Source organism: Dendrobates tinctorius, unplaced genomic scaffold, assembly GCF_039654945.1.
Source record: "Dendrobates tinctorius isolate UK_male_01 unplaced genomic scaffold, ASM3965494v1 ptg000143l, whole genome shotgun sequence".
NCBI classification, from domain to species: domain Eukaryota; kingdom Metazoa; phylum Chordata; class Amphibia; order Anura; family Dendrobatidae; genus Dendrobates; species Dendrobates tinctorius.
In genome coordinates this window covers 9,999,887-10,016,739 of record NW_027361810.1, presented here as the reverse complement: position 1 = coordinate 10,016,739, position 16,853 = coordinate 9,999,887, and the positions used below count along the sequence as shown (strand labels likewise).

The 16,853-nt window shown below is 45.4% G+C and overlaps 1 protein-coding gene across 2 annotated transcripts in view; it reads left to right on the top strand.

Annotated features, from left to right (window-relative positions):
* Nucleotides 1–477: 477 nt before the first annotated feature.
* Nucleotides 478–16,853, top strand: part of CFAP65 (cilia and flagella associated protein 65) — a 57,754-nt gene continuing 41,378 nt past the window's right edge. For both annotated transcript variants that reach the window (XM_073545422.1, XM_073545421.1), the window contains exons 1-16: nt 478–596; nt 684–868; nt 2,735–2,837; nt 3,420–3,586; nt 3,954–4,153; nt 5,560–5,699; nt 6,181–6,403; nt 7,549–7,814; nt 7,908–8,108; nt 8,957–9,316; nt 9,420–9,557; nt 9,632–9,877; nt 12,071–12,295; nt 12,959–13,099; nt 13,192–13,357; nt 13,577–13,705. In XM_073545422.1, coding sequence (XP_073401523.1) covers nt 525–596; nt 684–868; nt 2,735–2,837; nt 3,420–3,586; nt 3,954–4,153; nt 5,560–5,699; nt 6,181–6,403; nt 7,549–7,814; nt 7,908–8,108; nt 8,957–9,316; nt 9,420–9,557; nt 9,632–9,877; nt 12,071–12,295; nt 12,959–13,099; nt 13,192–13,357; nt 13,577–13,705 — 2,962 coding nt within the window. In that variant the 5' untranslated portion in view covers nt 478–524. The remainder of the gene's footprint in view (nt 597–683; nt 869–2,734; nt 2,838–3,419; nt 3,587–3,953; nt 4,154–5,559; nt 5,700–6,180; nt 6,404–7,548; nt 7,815–7,907; nt 8,109–8,956; nt 9,317–9,419; nt 9,558–9,631; nt 9,878–12,070; nt 12,296–12,958; nt 13,100–13,191; nt 13,358–13,576; nt 13,706–16,853) is intronic.

Here is a 16,853-nt window from a genome sequence, read left to right as displayed (position 1 = left end):
CCCGGTGTCCAGTATTGGCTGCAGTGCAGAGATGTTGACAGCGCTGCAGCTAATGACTGAGCTCAGCGGTTCTGCCTGGATAGACCACAGAGCCACTGAGATCACTGATTGGCTGCAGTGCTTGCAAGCTGGACCTGGTGAGGGGGAGTATTTTTTTTTAATCAATTTACAGCCGGAGGACCAGGGTTTTCCAGAACCAGAAACTACTTTAATGTCTGACAGATAAAGTCGTTCTCCTTGTGCCGCTGCTCGAGCTCAGCTCTGTATTCACCGCCCTACCCGGCTGCGCTCACATGGCGTTATATGAACTCCCATAGATGAATGTGGAGACACAAGAACATTTGCTGTCTTCCCCCATTCACAGTGGCAGGAGATGAGACCCCTTTTGGCACAATTTCTGAAGAAGGCTATGCATCTTTATCCAGTGTTTATATTCTGCCTGAACCATTTTCTTTGTTTCTTTTCTCTGCTCCGCAGGCTCACGTTTCACAAGGAGCTGTGTTCACTTCAGAATTTGGGGTACGATGCTTGGACCAGTTCACATGAGACCTTTGGACTCCAGTCCATTTGGGGGACAGAGCCCCTCAATTAAGCTGGTGAGTGTATAAGCCATCCACAGCGCCCAGGAGCAGTCCTATGTAAGGACAGCCTGTGACCCAACTCCGGCCACATGTGTATTACAGAGACATGTCTCCTCGGAGGCTCAGCCCTGCTCTGTTATACGCAGGAAGGTGAAAGAGAAGGACAATATCTTGGGGTTCGAGGTTTGCAAACATCTACAATGGCAGAACTGGGAACTAGGAAAGGAAAGCACCAAGAATCTTACCCTGAAAAATGTCCGACTGAGGAAGCGGAAGATAAAATTCAGGTGATGACAGGAAGGTAAAGGGAACAGGGGGTCAGGGGGACCCCAATAAGCCACTTAGCCTGGGACGTGGTATTTGGCACATGGTGAGGTTAATACTTTGAGTGTTTTGTATTGGGAGGAGGAAACCCTACAGCTCTGCATTCCCCTCGGTTTCTTGTGTATTCTCTCTGCTCATTTGCTGCCAAACAACTCCAATTAGATGAAACCAAATCCAAGCAAATTTTACCCATTTTGTGACTTAGTCCCTTCTGGACTTACCGTACAATTATAGTATTATAAAGATATTCCCACAACAGAAATGCATCACTTATGTACAGGATAGGTGATAAGTGTCTAATTCCTGGGGGGCCCCACTGTTTGTACCCCCACTGATCACTAGGACGGGGATAGTGTCATTGCATTTGTCTGTAACCCCATACATAAACTTGCACTGCGTATACTCCATCGCCTCCCTATACAAATGTTGATTCAATGTGATCATGAATCAGAACCACTGTTAAGGTAATTTCTGAAGGTCCCATAGTGGGGCCCCCATGGGACAGACATCACATATCCCATCATTAGGTGATGAGTGTTATATATGGGAAGACCCCTGTAAAGGGGGTATCCCAAAAACATTATTTATCACCTTGCTCAGTATACATGATAAATGTTTGACCGTTGGGGGTCCAGCTGCTGTGTTCCCGAGATTAGCGTCCCCTATGTGAATGGTGCAGAAGGGAGCATGTGCGACCACCACTCCTATAGACCGTGAATGGAACGGTGGTCGCAGATGCTGACAGCTGCTCCATTTACACAGTGAATTTGTGATCTCTGTCCTTGTGATTGTTATGGACCCAGAAGTCGGACCCCATTGATCAGACATTTTTCATCTGTCCAGGGGATCTTGATGAGGGTCTGATGCTTCTTTCCTTTATCTCTGAGCACTGACCCCCCCCATACAGAACTGCACCTGCATGTTACCACAACTAGGGGATAATCTATATACTTACTGTGAAGCCTCTCCAGAAGACCACCTTTATGAGAAGACCACCATATTTTACGGTCCAGATATCCTGTTACAGATTTTCACTTCCACCATATATTGTGCCAAACTTTCTTCACCCCCTGAAGACCACTTTCCAATGCGGTTTGGGGTATTTGTCTCAAACATGTTTGAGGCTATGTGCCCACGCTAGCGTTTTTAAACGCTCAGGAAAAGGATCCCCTTTCCCTGAAAATGCACGTCTTTTTCCGTGCGTTTTTTTGCGCGATTTTTTACGCGTTTTTTGACACGCGATTTCTGGGAACATTGGGGATGGCTAAAAACGCTGAGCAATGCGGAAATTAATGAGCATGCTGCGTTTTTAGCCGCTAAGCGATTCCTGAGCGGTTAAAAACGCATGCATTGGCACAAAAAGCCAAAAACGCATGCAAATTAATTTGATGGATCTTTTAAGCATTTCTGCAGCGTCTGATCCGGCTCAAATGCTGCGGAAACGCTTAACAAAACGCATCGTGGGCACACAGCCTTACTGTATCCTAGACTGAACCACATTCCTACAGAATAATGATCTCCATTTGGGTCCCCCCCAGGAATGCATCCGTGCAGAGCTGGGACCCCTGAACTATGTCACTTTGAAACTTGGGATTGCAAATGATTGTAATGAAAAGATTCAGGGTGTTAAAAAACTGACACCTGTAACACCCAGAATTTGGGTAGACGTACATTCAAGCTACACTCGGGGTACCGGGGTGGTAGTTTTGGGCTGCCCAAATATTGAAGCTTGGTCCTCAGTCAGAGGATTGGATCACCTCAATCTATAACTCCTGTATACCCTCAGATATACAAAGGCTAATAATCGGCTGTATTGATCTGTCTTGCAGTCCTCCCGTCACCACCTTCTTCAAGACTCTGTTCCCACAGACGGTCACACTGAGGGCAGGAACGTCCTTTACTTTGCCGATCACATTCTGCCCCCTGGAGAAGGTATTACTTGCTCTCCCATAGACTCCTGATCGGGGGATTATTTAGGTAGCTCTCATGTTACCAGAATTACACCAAAGTTTTTCAGATGCTTGTCTTATACCGCCATCTAGTGGTCACAGGAATGGCATGTGATTGTAGAATACAAACTTCTGCCACTTTCTGCTGCTCCCTATTTGACCTTAGGATCTCTTCTTGCTGTATAGAAGATTCTTGTTTACTTATAGAAGCTGAAAATTTGCCCATATCTTATGCTTCTCCCCATAGACTTGCACTGCATATTCTCCATCGCCACCCTGTATTTATTTCCACTTTTGACAATACTGTGGTTTGACTCCAGTCTCATACATAGAAGAGAGATTTGTGATATATTTATTTCACAAAGGATTTTCTAGACTTTTGTAACAAACCCTCAACTATGTGAATTATTAGGTCAGAACAGGTTATCAGCTACTAGCTATAAAAAAAGTTATTTCCTTTCAATGACAGCAAGCAGGGATCATGTGAGGATCCGAGGCACAACATATCATTATGCAATCATTAAGGGTGATTCTTGCTGATTTTGCATTGGTTGTAAATTTATAGCGGGATTACGAAGATGCAATCACTTTTGAGACAGAAGATGGCAGTTTCTCAGTGGCGTTATGTGCTACTCTCACCCACCACGCGCTGCTATTCCCTGAAGACCTCAGTCTCCCCACCTGCGCCGTGTATGACACATCAGAGGCTACATTTGTCCTGCGTAATGTAAGGTAAGGAATCCCTTTCTCCATTGTGAAGCACGATATCCATGTCAATTAGAAATATATTATTATTATTATTATTATGCTTTCCTTATACAGCACCATTGATTCCACAGCGCTTTACATACAGTATCATCACTGTCCCCGATGGGGCTCACAATCTAAATTCCCTATCAGTATGTCTTTGGCGTGTGGAAGGAAACTGGAGGAAACCCACGCAAACACAGGGAGAACATACAAACTCCTTGCAGATGTTGTCCTTGGTGGGATTTGAACCCAGTACCCCAAAGTTTAAAGTGTGCAGTGCTAACCACTGAGCCAGCGTGCACTTCCATTGTGAATGCCCCATCATGTGTTGTACGCTTTGCCTCCTCAGTGACTTGCAGACTCGGTTCCTTTGGGATGTGCCTGAGCCTTTTCTCCTGATGCCGGCCAGCGGCGTCATTGATCCCAGGTGCGAGATTCGGACCAGAATCATATTCCAACCACAGATTGCTTTTGTGTATAACGCAACTGCAACGTGTCACTTTGGGGAACGAGAAGAATATAAAAGAATCATCCAGTTTAATGCAATCGGTAAGACGAAGAGAAGCAGAGTGTTTCCTGCATTCAGGAATCTGATGCCAGAGCACTGCGCCAATATATTAGATAGAAAACTGGATGTACCAGTAGCATTTCTGCTGTAAAGGAGTCTTCCTATCTCAGTTACTGATGACATATTGCTGGAATACACTATTATTTTTTGATTAGTGCAGTCTGACCCCCTGGACTTCCCACAATCCTGATAAAGGGGTCTCAGCACTACCGTAATTTGGCGCTGCAGAGTCGTTACTTAAATTGGGCTGGCAGCAGTTCCTTGCACAGCTGATGGCGGGGGCGCAGAGAACGTCAGTCAGCCCAATGTAAGAGAATTGTGCCAGCTGCTTTTGTGGGTCACCAAGCCGCTGTATGGGGGATAATAGTAAAGCAGTTGTCATCACTATGCCCCCTTCATTCCCCCGATTAGTAGGTGTCCCTGAGGTTGGGCTCCACTAATAGTGTATTAATGGCTTATTCTCACTTTATGATATGGGAGTACCCCCGGTGCTATTTAAAAAAAAATCTTCTGGAGATGATTGAATTTGGTATAAGTGGGCACCAAAAAAGTTTAAGGGTTCTTAAAGGTGTTTACTAAACTTATGACTTATTCCATTTATGACCTAGCCTCAGGAAAGTAAATCAGATAGGTGGGGGTCCGACACCCAGCGCCTCCACTGATCAGCTGTTTTCACCTCCAATGGTGGCTCAGTACTCTGTGGATGGTGACCGACTGCACCACTTCATATATTGTGCAATGGCCATTCTCGGTACCGCAGCTTTGATTGCTGTTACTTCAATGGAAGCTGATTTACAGGTACCAGAGAATAACCACAACCCAGCGTACTGATCTGTGCTGTCCGGCACCAACCACTCTTTACAACCTGCCGCTACCAGAGCTTAAAACAGCTGATTTGTCAGGCTGCCGAGTGTTGGAACCCATCGATAACTGTCGGACCACCCCTTTAAGCTTGCTTCTGTGCTGAGTATGTATTCTAGTTGGAGAGGTCGGTATCCCGTGGCCGCTGGACGGTAGCCCTGCAAACCACCTCTTACCTGCCACCATCCACAACTCCTCTTTTGATTAGCCGGCCTGTCGACATCATAGCTATGGAGTGACACACATGATATCACGCCAGACCCGGCTAATCAAGAGAAGAGACAAGGATTTCGGCAGGTAAGAGGTGGTTCTGTCTAGCGGCCACTAATCCAAGCAGATTCGTAGACTCATAGATTGAAAGGTCTCTGTCTGTCAGTGACATCACGTTGAAGCTGCTGGATCTTTGTCTCTGGAGGACTCTCTGTTCTAGATGTCACATGATTGTTCGGGGGGACCTGATATATTGGGACCCAGAATATTTTTTCATGAATACAGGTAACTAACTTTAGTATGTTTCGTGTCGTAGCAAAGTATCCCCATCTCCTAGTGACGGTGCCAGATATATCCTGTGAAAAGAAGGAAGATGAAGGACCACTTCTGGATTTTGGATCTGTAGGAGTGAGCACAGTAGTGGAAAAAGTCATTGAAATACACAACCTATCTATGGTACGTTCTGTAGTCTAGAAGTGTCGTATCTGAGTCCTTCTTTGTAAACCCCTAAGATAAATATGATCAATTCTAAATAACTTCTCTACCATACTTTACTGTCCCTCTAATATTCCCGCTGGAAATGTAGGAATAAATTGACAACTATATAATGTACTGAAAATTGGGACAAAATTCCAAGTTGTGAGTTGTGTGAAATGCTAAAAAAAAAGCCATTCTATTGTTTTCTGTTTTTATGACATTCATTATTTGGTGAAAACAACCTGGAAACATAATTCTCCAAGCTCAGTATGATTACAGCGATCCCAAACTTGTGTCGTTTTATGTTTTACTATTTTTGGTGCTAAAAAATTTTCTGAATGTTGTAAAAAAAAAAAAAATTGATTTGTGTCACCATTTGGGGGTAAATACGACATTGATCGCTTTTTATGGCATTTTGTATGTCATGTGCTGTGATCATCTTACATCCTTGCACCTGTAGGTAGATTCTCCATTCCGTATTGAACAAGAGAAACGCTCTTCCCAAGTGGACCGTAACTTTTCTTGTGAAGTGGTCTGTGGGGTCGTTCCCGCCCAAGGAAAGCAGCGAGTGCCCCTGCAGTATCGACCACGTATTGTGGGATTGGAGAGCGTGGACTATTTTCATGTTATTCCAGCGGGGAATCTCACGAGGACAGTGCTCAAGGTTTCTGGAACATGTAAAGGTAATAATATTAGGGACTAAGTTCCCTAGTGCTGTGCAGTGTTCCCCAACCTCTGCTTTTACCTCCAGCCCCTTTGCATGCACCTCCCAGGCCTCTGCATGCTCCTCGTGGCCTATGCCCCTCTGCATGCCACCTCCCGGACCTCTGCATGCACCTCCCGGACCTCTGCATGCACCTCCCGGACCTCTGCATGCGCCTCCTACAACTCTGCATGTACCTTCTGGGCCTCTGCATGCACCACCTGGGCCTCTGCATGCACCACCTGGGCCTCTGCATGTACCTCCCTGGCCTCTGCAGGTACATCCTTGCCCTCTGTGTGTAGCTTCAGGCCCTCTGCGTGTATTACCCAGGTCTCCATATGTACCTCCTCGGTCTCCGTATGTACTTCCCGGACCTCTTCATGTATGTCCTTGGCATCTGAATGTACCTCTTTGGTCTCTGTATATACCTCCTGGGCCTCTGTATATACCTCCTGGGCCTCTGCATGTACATCCTTGGCCACTGGATGTACCTTCTGGCTGTTATAGCATTACTGGTACTTTACGCAGTCAGAAGATAATAATTGGCATCTTATTTAGGCTAAGAGTTTTACAGTTTGGTTATGTTTAATAGACTTTTAAGGGGTTGGCCATTACTTATTTGATCAGTGGTGGTCTGACACTTGATATTCCCATTATTAGCTGGAGGTAAAAGGTGAATAGAGCTGGGACATCCTAGTTCTGTACATTGGGTAGCGACTGTTATTGAGTACTGCAGCTCACCTATTAAAGTGAATAGGAGCTGAGCTGCAGTACCCACGGATGGCCACTACACTATGTACAGCGCTGTGGACTCCATTCACTGTTTACATTTGCAAACATGGAGGGTCCTGGTGTCGGACCCCCACCGATATAATATCGAGCACCTATCCATATGATAGGTCATCAATATCAAACTAGTGAACAACCCCTTTAACATTCACTGTGGCTCCACACAACCACCTGTACTATGGGAAAGTGGCTAGTGACTTACAAAAGGTTGGGGACTTCCGCTCTACAGTGTTATTAATGAGGACCATAGAGGAACCCCGACTTCAGTTGAGGACTTACTGATGCATTCAGAGCAGTCAGACATGTCTCTCACCTATTTGGGTCATTATTTTGCAGGGCCCTTTGTTTCTCTCCAGACGTCTTTAGTGAATTTTGGTTTGTTGCAATTGGGAGAGAAGGCCACACGGACCTTAGAAATCACCAACTCCTCGGAGGTTCCCGCCGTCTACCAGTTTGACATTGACAGCAGTGAAAGCGTTTTCTCCTTCGATCCTCCCTATGGGAATCTGAGTGCTAAGGAGACTCGGAGCATAAAGATCATCTTCTGTCCAGTGCACCCGATCCCACACTATCGGAGGGTCGCCTGTCTCATCCATCACCAGGTAGCTCCATAATAAGAAATATTCGCTTGCTGTTAATATTTATTTTGGTGTTAGGTACATTTGTGGATGACAAACACCCTCTGCTTTGTCTAGGATCCTCTGTTTGTGGATGTGATCGGCACTTGTCACTCGGATATAGATAAACCCGCCATTGTTCTTCCAAAACACCTTTCTATCTACAGAACAAATATGGCGCGTGGTCTGTCTGTTTACTCCCCTGACGTTCTGGATGCCATGTTGGAAAGCGGAAAGCTCAGCGCAGACACAAGCGGAGCGCTCGCTCTCCTGGAACCGGTGAGATTCGTAACGGGGATATATTACATGCCATGGATTTAGACATTTGCAGCGTGGCCTAAAAACTGCACAAGTTTTTCCACCAAGTGTAGAAGGGATTACTCGAATTTTATAGTCTTCTTCTATGGTCTTCATTTCTACCTTGTCGTCTCCTCATTTTTGTCTTCACGGACAATAGAAATCTATTTTGGTCCGCAGCATGCGTGTCATCAAACTATGGGGGTGTGTGGGTGGGAGAGATTGTGGTGGGTCCCCCTGTATAGCAGGGAATCTCTGTGACATGACAGGGGCCCAGACCTTACATGGGTAGACCACCCAGAGCAATGAAGGACCCCGGGGCCACCATACTACTTGTGCTCTTTTTAGGATGTACTTCGTCGTTCGGTATGTGTAATATTTGTTCTCAGGGTAATTTACTGACATACAGGTATGAGCCATTGCATTATATTTAAAAATAATATTTGATAAAGGTCCACAGAAATGCACTCTTTCCAATAAATAATCTTTATTAAATATAAGTTCCAAAAGTTAAAATATTACACAAATTTTTGGTCACATCAGGTCTACACCTTGTATGAGTGTTGGATCACTCATGGTGCTCGGTGTACATTAAAAAAATAGCTTTTTTGGAATTGATGTTTGTCAATATAAAAGTATAATAGAAATTAAAGAGGTTTGTATAAGTGCCAGAAATGGATCCCGCTATCCTGCACACAAGGTCAGTGCAGGACACCCCCTTAGTCCTACAGATATATGAGCATTAATATCATTTTATTATTTTTTAATTTTATTTTATTTCCATTATAGTAGAATTTTTAGTCTGATATTCTCTTTTTTCTTTATTCTAGGATGCAAATTACCCCTCTCCTGAGACGTGTGCCCGCTCTAATGCCTCCACTGAATACTTCCATGATGAGTTTAATCACGAGACCTCCAAGCAGACCCCCCATATCACAGCCAGCAGCAGACACTTTGACTTCGGCCGCTGTGACTGCAGCTCTCAGGAACCTCTACCTCTCTCTCTGACCAATCACACTAAAGGAAAGGTGACCATTATCTGGACCTGCATGTCTGGCAGCCCTTTCCGGATCACCCCGGAGCGCACTGAGATATCTCCGCTCAAGTCCACGGCCTTCAGAGTGATCTTTCACCCAACACAAGTCAATACCTTGTATGCTGCAGAACTGGAGGGTTTTGTCTTTTATAAGGTGAGCTAAGGGGAGACGCTTGATTTTCTTATTTCTAAGGGCCCTTAACAGTAATTAAGAAAATAGAAAATACAACTATGTCACGTGATCGCTTGTCTTGCAGGTTCAGCGTGATTACCGCAATGTGAAGGAGATCACTATTTGTCCTCCGTGGTGCATTACGCTTCGAGCGAGGGGACACACTTTTGCATTGGGACAAGAACATTTTGTTCCCAGGTGTGTTCTGGATTCTCCACGGATGGTAAGAATAGTAAGAGCGGGATTTAGTGGTAATATGTAAGACATGAAGCTTCACATTCTAACCATTTATCACAGCTTTTTCCACCGGCTAAACCAGATGACCACACACATCGGACTCTGCTGCTGCAGAATACAGGACCGACTATAATGACATTTGTGATTGATGAGAACAGCTGCCCTGAGGTCCAAGTGAAACCAAGATCCGGTCACCTGGACCCTGGATCCCATCAGATTTTACTAGCGAGGACCTGTCTAAGTGAAGGTGCACTAGTAAAACACACTGTGCCGCTGCAGCTAAACTGCAGCCCTGACTACACTCAGGTGAGTCTTCCCTGCACTGATGGAGCCCTCAATAGGAGTTGGTCTTGTTGGTATGATCACTGTTCACACAGGGGTTTTTGAAGCAGGATTTCATCCACAGTCTGTGCTGAAAAACACTTAAACACCCCTTACATAATCTTTCTACTGATTTCAGTAAGCAAATGCAATCATAGTGCACATGGTGAGGTTTTACAACGTTACATGTCAATTATTGCTATGTTTCAGTGTAAAAAACTGCACCATATTTGTCAGTTGAATTAACCTAAAGCAGAAAAATACAATCCGTTTAAAAAAATGTACAAAAAAGCTTCAAATTTGGTTGTGCTTTTTTTTCTTTTACATGGTTTCTGTGTCACATTTTTTTGCCTTCGGTGGGTAAATGGAGCTGTGTAAGCGTTCGTGCACGCAGCGTCATTTGGCGCTGGTGCAGTCGCCAAGTTTTCCCAGGATAACACCAGTGGTCATTCCACTATGTCGTTTTTTTTTTGTTTTTTTTAACTCTACATTTTTATTAAATTTTACATTTAAACAAATAGAAACATATGACCTAAATAGGTCAAATATTACAATCCTTCATCAGAGTACAATGAAAATACCAAAATACGATACAGACATTTGAAAGATCTTCAAATGCAAAGTACAATTACAAGGCTTATAAAATGAGGGAACACCCCCCTTAGTGGAACCCAAACTTAAATGTGTAGTGATAGACTCGAAAACTAGTACAGAAGTAAATCCTTATAGGGAATCTGTTACCCCATTTTCGGCCTATAAGCTGCGGCCACCGCCATCAGGGGCTTATCTACAGCATTCTGTAATGCAGTAGATAAACCCCAATGTAACCTGAAAGATAAGAAAAACAAGTTAGATTATACTTACCGGGGCGGGTGTGGTGGGTGTCGCAGTCTGGGTCCGGCGCCTCCCATCTTCTGGCAGTGACGTCCTCCTCCTTGCTTCTGCCGCGGCTCCTCCGCAGGCGTACTTTATCTGCCCTATTGAGGGCAGAGCAGAGTACTGCAGTGCGCAGGTGCCGGGAAAGGTCAGAGAGGTCTGGCGCCTGCACACTGCAGTACTTTACTCTGCCCTCAACAGGGAAGATAATGTACGCCTGTGCAGGAGCCGCGGCAGAAGCAAGGAGGAGGACGTCATTGCTAGAAGATGGGAGGCACCGGGCCCGGACCGCGACACCCACCGCACCTGCCCCGGTGAGTATAATCTAACTTGCTTTTCTTATCTTTCAGGTTACATCAGCATCGGGGGGCTTATCTACAGCATTACAGAATGCATTACAGAATGCTGTAGATAAGCCGCTGAAGGCTGTGGCCACATCTTATAGGCCAAAAATGGGGTGACAGATTCCCTTTAAACCGGTGTTTTATTCCACTATATGCTAGCTATATCTTTTCATCTTCTAACTGATCCCTAAACAAATATAAAAAAGGAAAAGACATAGACCGGAAGGGATAATGGAAAAAAGGCACAAACTGTATAGAGATATTAAGAGAGAAAAGTCCTGCCCATAAACTTGAGCCCAATAATTGTCCCACGGGGCCCAAATAGTATCAAATCTGTCCACTCCCGCTCTCAGCAAAGCCATCATGTATTCCATTCTACGGATGTCAGCAGTTCTATTTAGTAAGTGTTGGTGCACTATGTCGTTTTGACATTGCTGTACATTATGGACATGTTATGGGGTTGTGTTGCCGCGCTTTATCAGGTGGATTCCGGGCAGAATCTACTTGAAAAGACGCTGTGCTCATAGACTATATGTTTAACATATGTTCCAGGAGCATTTTCTAGTCTTATGTAAAAATCTTTCCAGTGTTAAGTTTCTGGAAAAACGGGCTGATTGCCAGCTCCTCAAGACTATAAATGCACTGATCGCCCCCGACCTTAGATTTTTTGCTGGGTGACTACTACATGGCCCAACACTTCTTTGTGGCGCTTAATGAGTTTTCATGATGATCAAAAGTAGTCGTTGTGTCTCGGGAGATTTCCAGTATGTAACATCCACACATGACGGTACGCAGCATAAAGAGCAATCAGAAAGCGTTCCACGCTGGGGGTTGTTGTCCGCAGGACTCCCAGCCTGTAGTTGACTCATTAATTCTGAATGCTCTGGTTATATAGAGCCATATCTAATAATGGAGAGGTGACATTCACTTCTGTTTCTCTGTACCTTATATTCTTCAGGCGATTGTGTTATTCAGTCGAGCAGAAACTCCACAACTATCTCTAGAGAAAGAAGGAAAACTTTTCTTTAAGTCGACCTGCGTGGGCAGCCAGTCGGAGTGCTCCTATTCCATAAGGAACATCTCCAGAGTCCCTGCACACTTCGAGTGGAGGATCCAGCAAGAACAAATGCAATATATATCAGTTCATCCAAGATCAGGAATTATCAGACCTAATGAAATCCTGGTGAGCGGTCACATAATGGAGGAGCTGGCTTCTTGTCAGATGTTTTGAAGCATTGGCTCAGACCATACGGCTTATTGTGGCCATACATATTGGATGAAAGTCGATCAAAAACAACGGATTTTGTCAAGATTGTACCATTTTCTAATGTCTGTTAGGTGTCCTGACTCACCGTTTTTGAGATATTAACACTATTCTTTTACTTAAAACTTGTTGCCTGGCAGACTAACAGCGACTTCTCCACAGCAGAACATATGCAGTGCTAACAAGCGCTTTAGTCTTGAGCTTGTAAGCGCTGTTTTGAAGCAGTCTTGGATCGCCGAGTGCTCTTGTCTACAAATCACAGCAGCCAGTCGCAGCATATTGCTTACAAGCTAGACAGCAGCGGTGGTCGGTCTCCTAGACAGCAAGATGTAAACAAGAGAAAAGTGTTAATGTCTCAACAATTGCAATAAATTTTAATAAGTAGTAAATTGCAAAAGTGCTTGTTTCTGCAAGCTCTATCCAACAATATCCATCTATGAAGATGGGAATAACCCTTTAATACAATCCTTCTGTGCTCAAAAACTGTCATTCTTGTTGGCAGCATATGAACTAGTGCTGCCAAAAATGATGATTTCTAAGCAGGTTGGAGTTGGGAGTAAACTGTGATTTCTCGATTGGCAGTCACAGAAGTGGTCATTTGTGCCGCAAGAAGAGAGAAATTACTTCATAAAAGCCACTGTCCTATCCTGGCTGGATGATCAAGGCCCCAAAAACCACTACACCTTGCGTATCACTGGCGAGGGCTGCACAGGATGGTTGTCGGTAAGTAAGGCTGCAGCATTGGGCAAGGCTCTTTTCTTCCATATTATACTCCCCTACAATACTCCTGATGTAAAACTCCATTACTTCTCTAGACGGAGCAGGAGTCTGTCGACTTGGGCAATGTTCTGGTTGGGAGTTTTCAGTCCTATGATCTGCTTCTCTGTAATGATGGTGACTGCACCCTGGAGTATATGCTCATCGCTAAACAGGAGATTTCTGGGCAGTGTGACCCGGACGTCGTGATCACTGACGCTGTGGGTGAGTAACTGTGGGGACATGCCAGATGACCGTACACCACATGGCCGTATACCACATGACCACATACCACATGACCATATACCACATGACCATATACTACATGACCACATACCACATGACCGTATACCACATGGCTGTATACCACACGACCATATACCACAAGGCTGTATACCACATGACTGTACCTTTGTGCCACATTGTCTGTGCTTTCCTCTACAGCTCTGCAGTTTGAACATGAGAAGGGCAGCCTGCCTGCACGTACCAAGGTGAAGATCTGGGTCACCGCTCGCCCTGCCCGCCAGGTCTCTTACATCTGGTCGATCTACTATTGCATCCTCTCCCCTAAAGGTGCGTTTTGTTTCTATGTCACCAAGCAGCTTCCATCCCTGGAGCGGTGTATTCATCGCTAGAGCGGCGGATTCATCACTAGAGCGGCGGAATCATCGCTAGAGCGGCGGATTCATCGCTAGAGCGGCGGATTCATCGCTAGAGCGGCGGATTCATCACTGGAGCCGCGGATTCATCACTGGAGCCGCGGATTCCTCACTAGAGCGGCGGATTCATCTCTAGAGCCGCGGATTCATCACTAGCGACGCAGATTCATCTCTAGAGCCACGGATTCATCACTAGAGCGGCGGATTCATCGCTAGAGCGGCGGATTCAAGAGCGGCGGATTCAAGAGCGGCGGATTCATCACTAGAGCGACGGATTCATCGCTGGAGCGGCGGATTCTTCGCTAGATCGGCGGATTCATTGATAGAGCGGCGGATTCATCACTGGAGCCGGCGGATTTGGGTCGCCCTCCCAGGGCTGTGGGGTACTCGGTTCCGGGCCGGTGTCAGTGGGATGTGTCACAGCAGCGGTGACCCGGTCCGTGGCCTTGGGCGCCCAAGTTATGGGGGAATGTAGTTAATGAAAGGAATAGTTCGTTACACCCCGTGGTGCTCGGCAAGGGAGGTGTTAAGCCGACGCTGCATGCAGATCCACTGGGACTGATGGTAGGGTGCAGCAAGGATGTCAAAGCTCCCCACAGGTGAAGCTCTAGTCCCAGGGCAGTGTAGAGGTGGTTGGCACGGGGATGTAGCAGTGCTGTAAGGGTAGGAAGCAGACAAGACATTTGCATATTCCCAGTGCCTTCTGGGATAAGTGAAGAGTCTCCGCGAGCTCAACGATCACTGGGTTTTGGCCGTTGCAGCTGAAAAGAGGAAATCGGAAAACCAGGGGAAGAGTCTTGCGGAGATCATTGGCATATTCCCAGTGCCTTCTGGGATAAGTGAAGAGTCTCCGCGAGCTCAACGATCATTGGGTTTTGGCCGTTGCAGCTGAAAAGAGGAAATCGGAAAACCAGGGGAAGAGTCTTGCGGAGATCATTTGCATATTCCCAGTGCCTTCGGCGCGCGAATTTTTCCTCATCTTTCATCGTTTTTAAGAAATCTCAATATGGAAGAGGCCAGGAGCCATTTGGTGAGCTGCACTTCTTGCTACATGTTCACAGACTTACCAGTGGAAAAGCCAAACTTCACATGCCACAAATGCAAGCTTGTGTCCCTGTTGGAGGAAAAGTTGCAAAATCTCGAAGAGAGGTTAGCTACGTTCAGGGTCGGACTGGGGTGTCTAGGGCCCACCAAGGGAATTAATTTTAGGGGCCCACCTACAGTAATGTACAACTCAACATTTAGGCTTTGAGACCGCGGAATTACACCATGGGTATTTTTAGGGACTGCTTCTTCTGATTTTTCTTCAGAAACATAGGGTTGTTTAGAAGACATTGCTCTATAAATAAAATAATATATTACATTTTATCTGCTGACTAGTGATGAGCGATTATTTCCAATTATGAGAATAATGGGAAATAATCGGCTGGTCTTTTTTAACTGGTATTTGAGGGTCTAAAGTAAAATATCGGAATTCCGATTTCCGATATCAATAGAAGTCTATGGGGAGAAATATCGGCATTTTTAAAAATGCCAATCCCCACTGTGTAATATAACCAGCGGGAAATCATCCCACTGGTTACATTGTCTAATAATCATTATATTTTATATATATTTTGAACGGAGGTTACTACATCGAAATGATACCAGAACGGAGCTTACTACATCGACATGATACCAGAACGGAGGTTACTACATCGACATGATACCAGAACGGAGGTTACTACATCGACATGATACCAGAACGGAGCTTACTACATCGACATGATGCCAGAACGGAGGTTACTACATCGACATGATACCAGAACGGAGGTTACTACATCGACATGATACCAGAATGGAGCTTACTACATCGACATGATGCCAGAAAGGAGGTTACTACATCGACATGATACCAGAACGGAGCTTACTACATCGACATGATGCCAGAACGGAGGTTACTACATCGACATGATGCCAGAACGGAGCTTACTACATCGACATGATGCCAGAAAGGAGGTTACTACATCGACATGATGCCAGAACGGAGGTTACTACATCGACATGATGCCAGAACGGAGGTTACTACATCGACATGATGCCAGAACGGAGGTTACTACATCGACATGATGCCAGAACGGAGGTTACTACATCGACATGATGCCAGAACGGAGGTTACTACATCGACATGATGCCAGAACGGAGGTTACTACATCGACATGATACCAGAACGGAGCTTACTACATCGACATGATGCCAGAACGGAGGTTACTACATCGACATGATGCCAGAACGGAGGTTACTACATCGACATGATACCAGAACGGAGGTTACTACATCGACATGATGCCAGAACGGAGGTTACTACATCGACATGATGCCAGAACGGAGGTTACTACATCGACATGATGCCAGAACGGAGGTTACTACATCGACATGATACCAGAACGGAGGTTACTACATCGACATGATACCAGAACGGAGGTTACTACATCGACATGATGCCAGAACGGAGGTTACTACATCGACATGATGCCAGAACGGAGGTTACTACATCGACATGATGCCAGAACGGAGGTTACTACATCGACATGATACCAGAACGGAGGTTACTACATCGACATGATACCAGAACGGAGGTTACTACATCGACATGATACCAGAACGGATACTGTAACAGAAGCAAGCTGACTACATAGACACGAGACCGGAACCAAGAATGCTACGTAGACAAGGAAACTGACTGGAGCTTACTACAGAGATATGGGAGCAGAACCGAGCTAACTACAGAGAAATGGGAAAAGAGCGGAGCTTACTACAGAGATATGGGAGCAGAACAGAGCTTACTACAGAGATATGGGAGCAGAGCCAAGCTTGCTGCCTACATTGATAATGTAACAGAAGCAAGCTGACTACAGAGATATGGAAGCAGAACCGAGCTTACTACAGAGATATGGGAACAGAACAGAGCTTACTACAGAGCTATGGAAGCAGACCCAAGCTTACTACAGAAATAAAGGAGTAGAACCGAGCTTACTACAGAGATAAGGGAGCAGAACCGAGTTTACAACAGAGATAAGGGA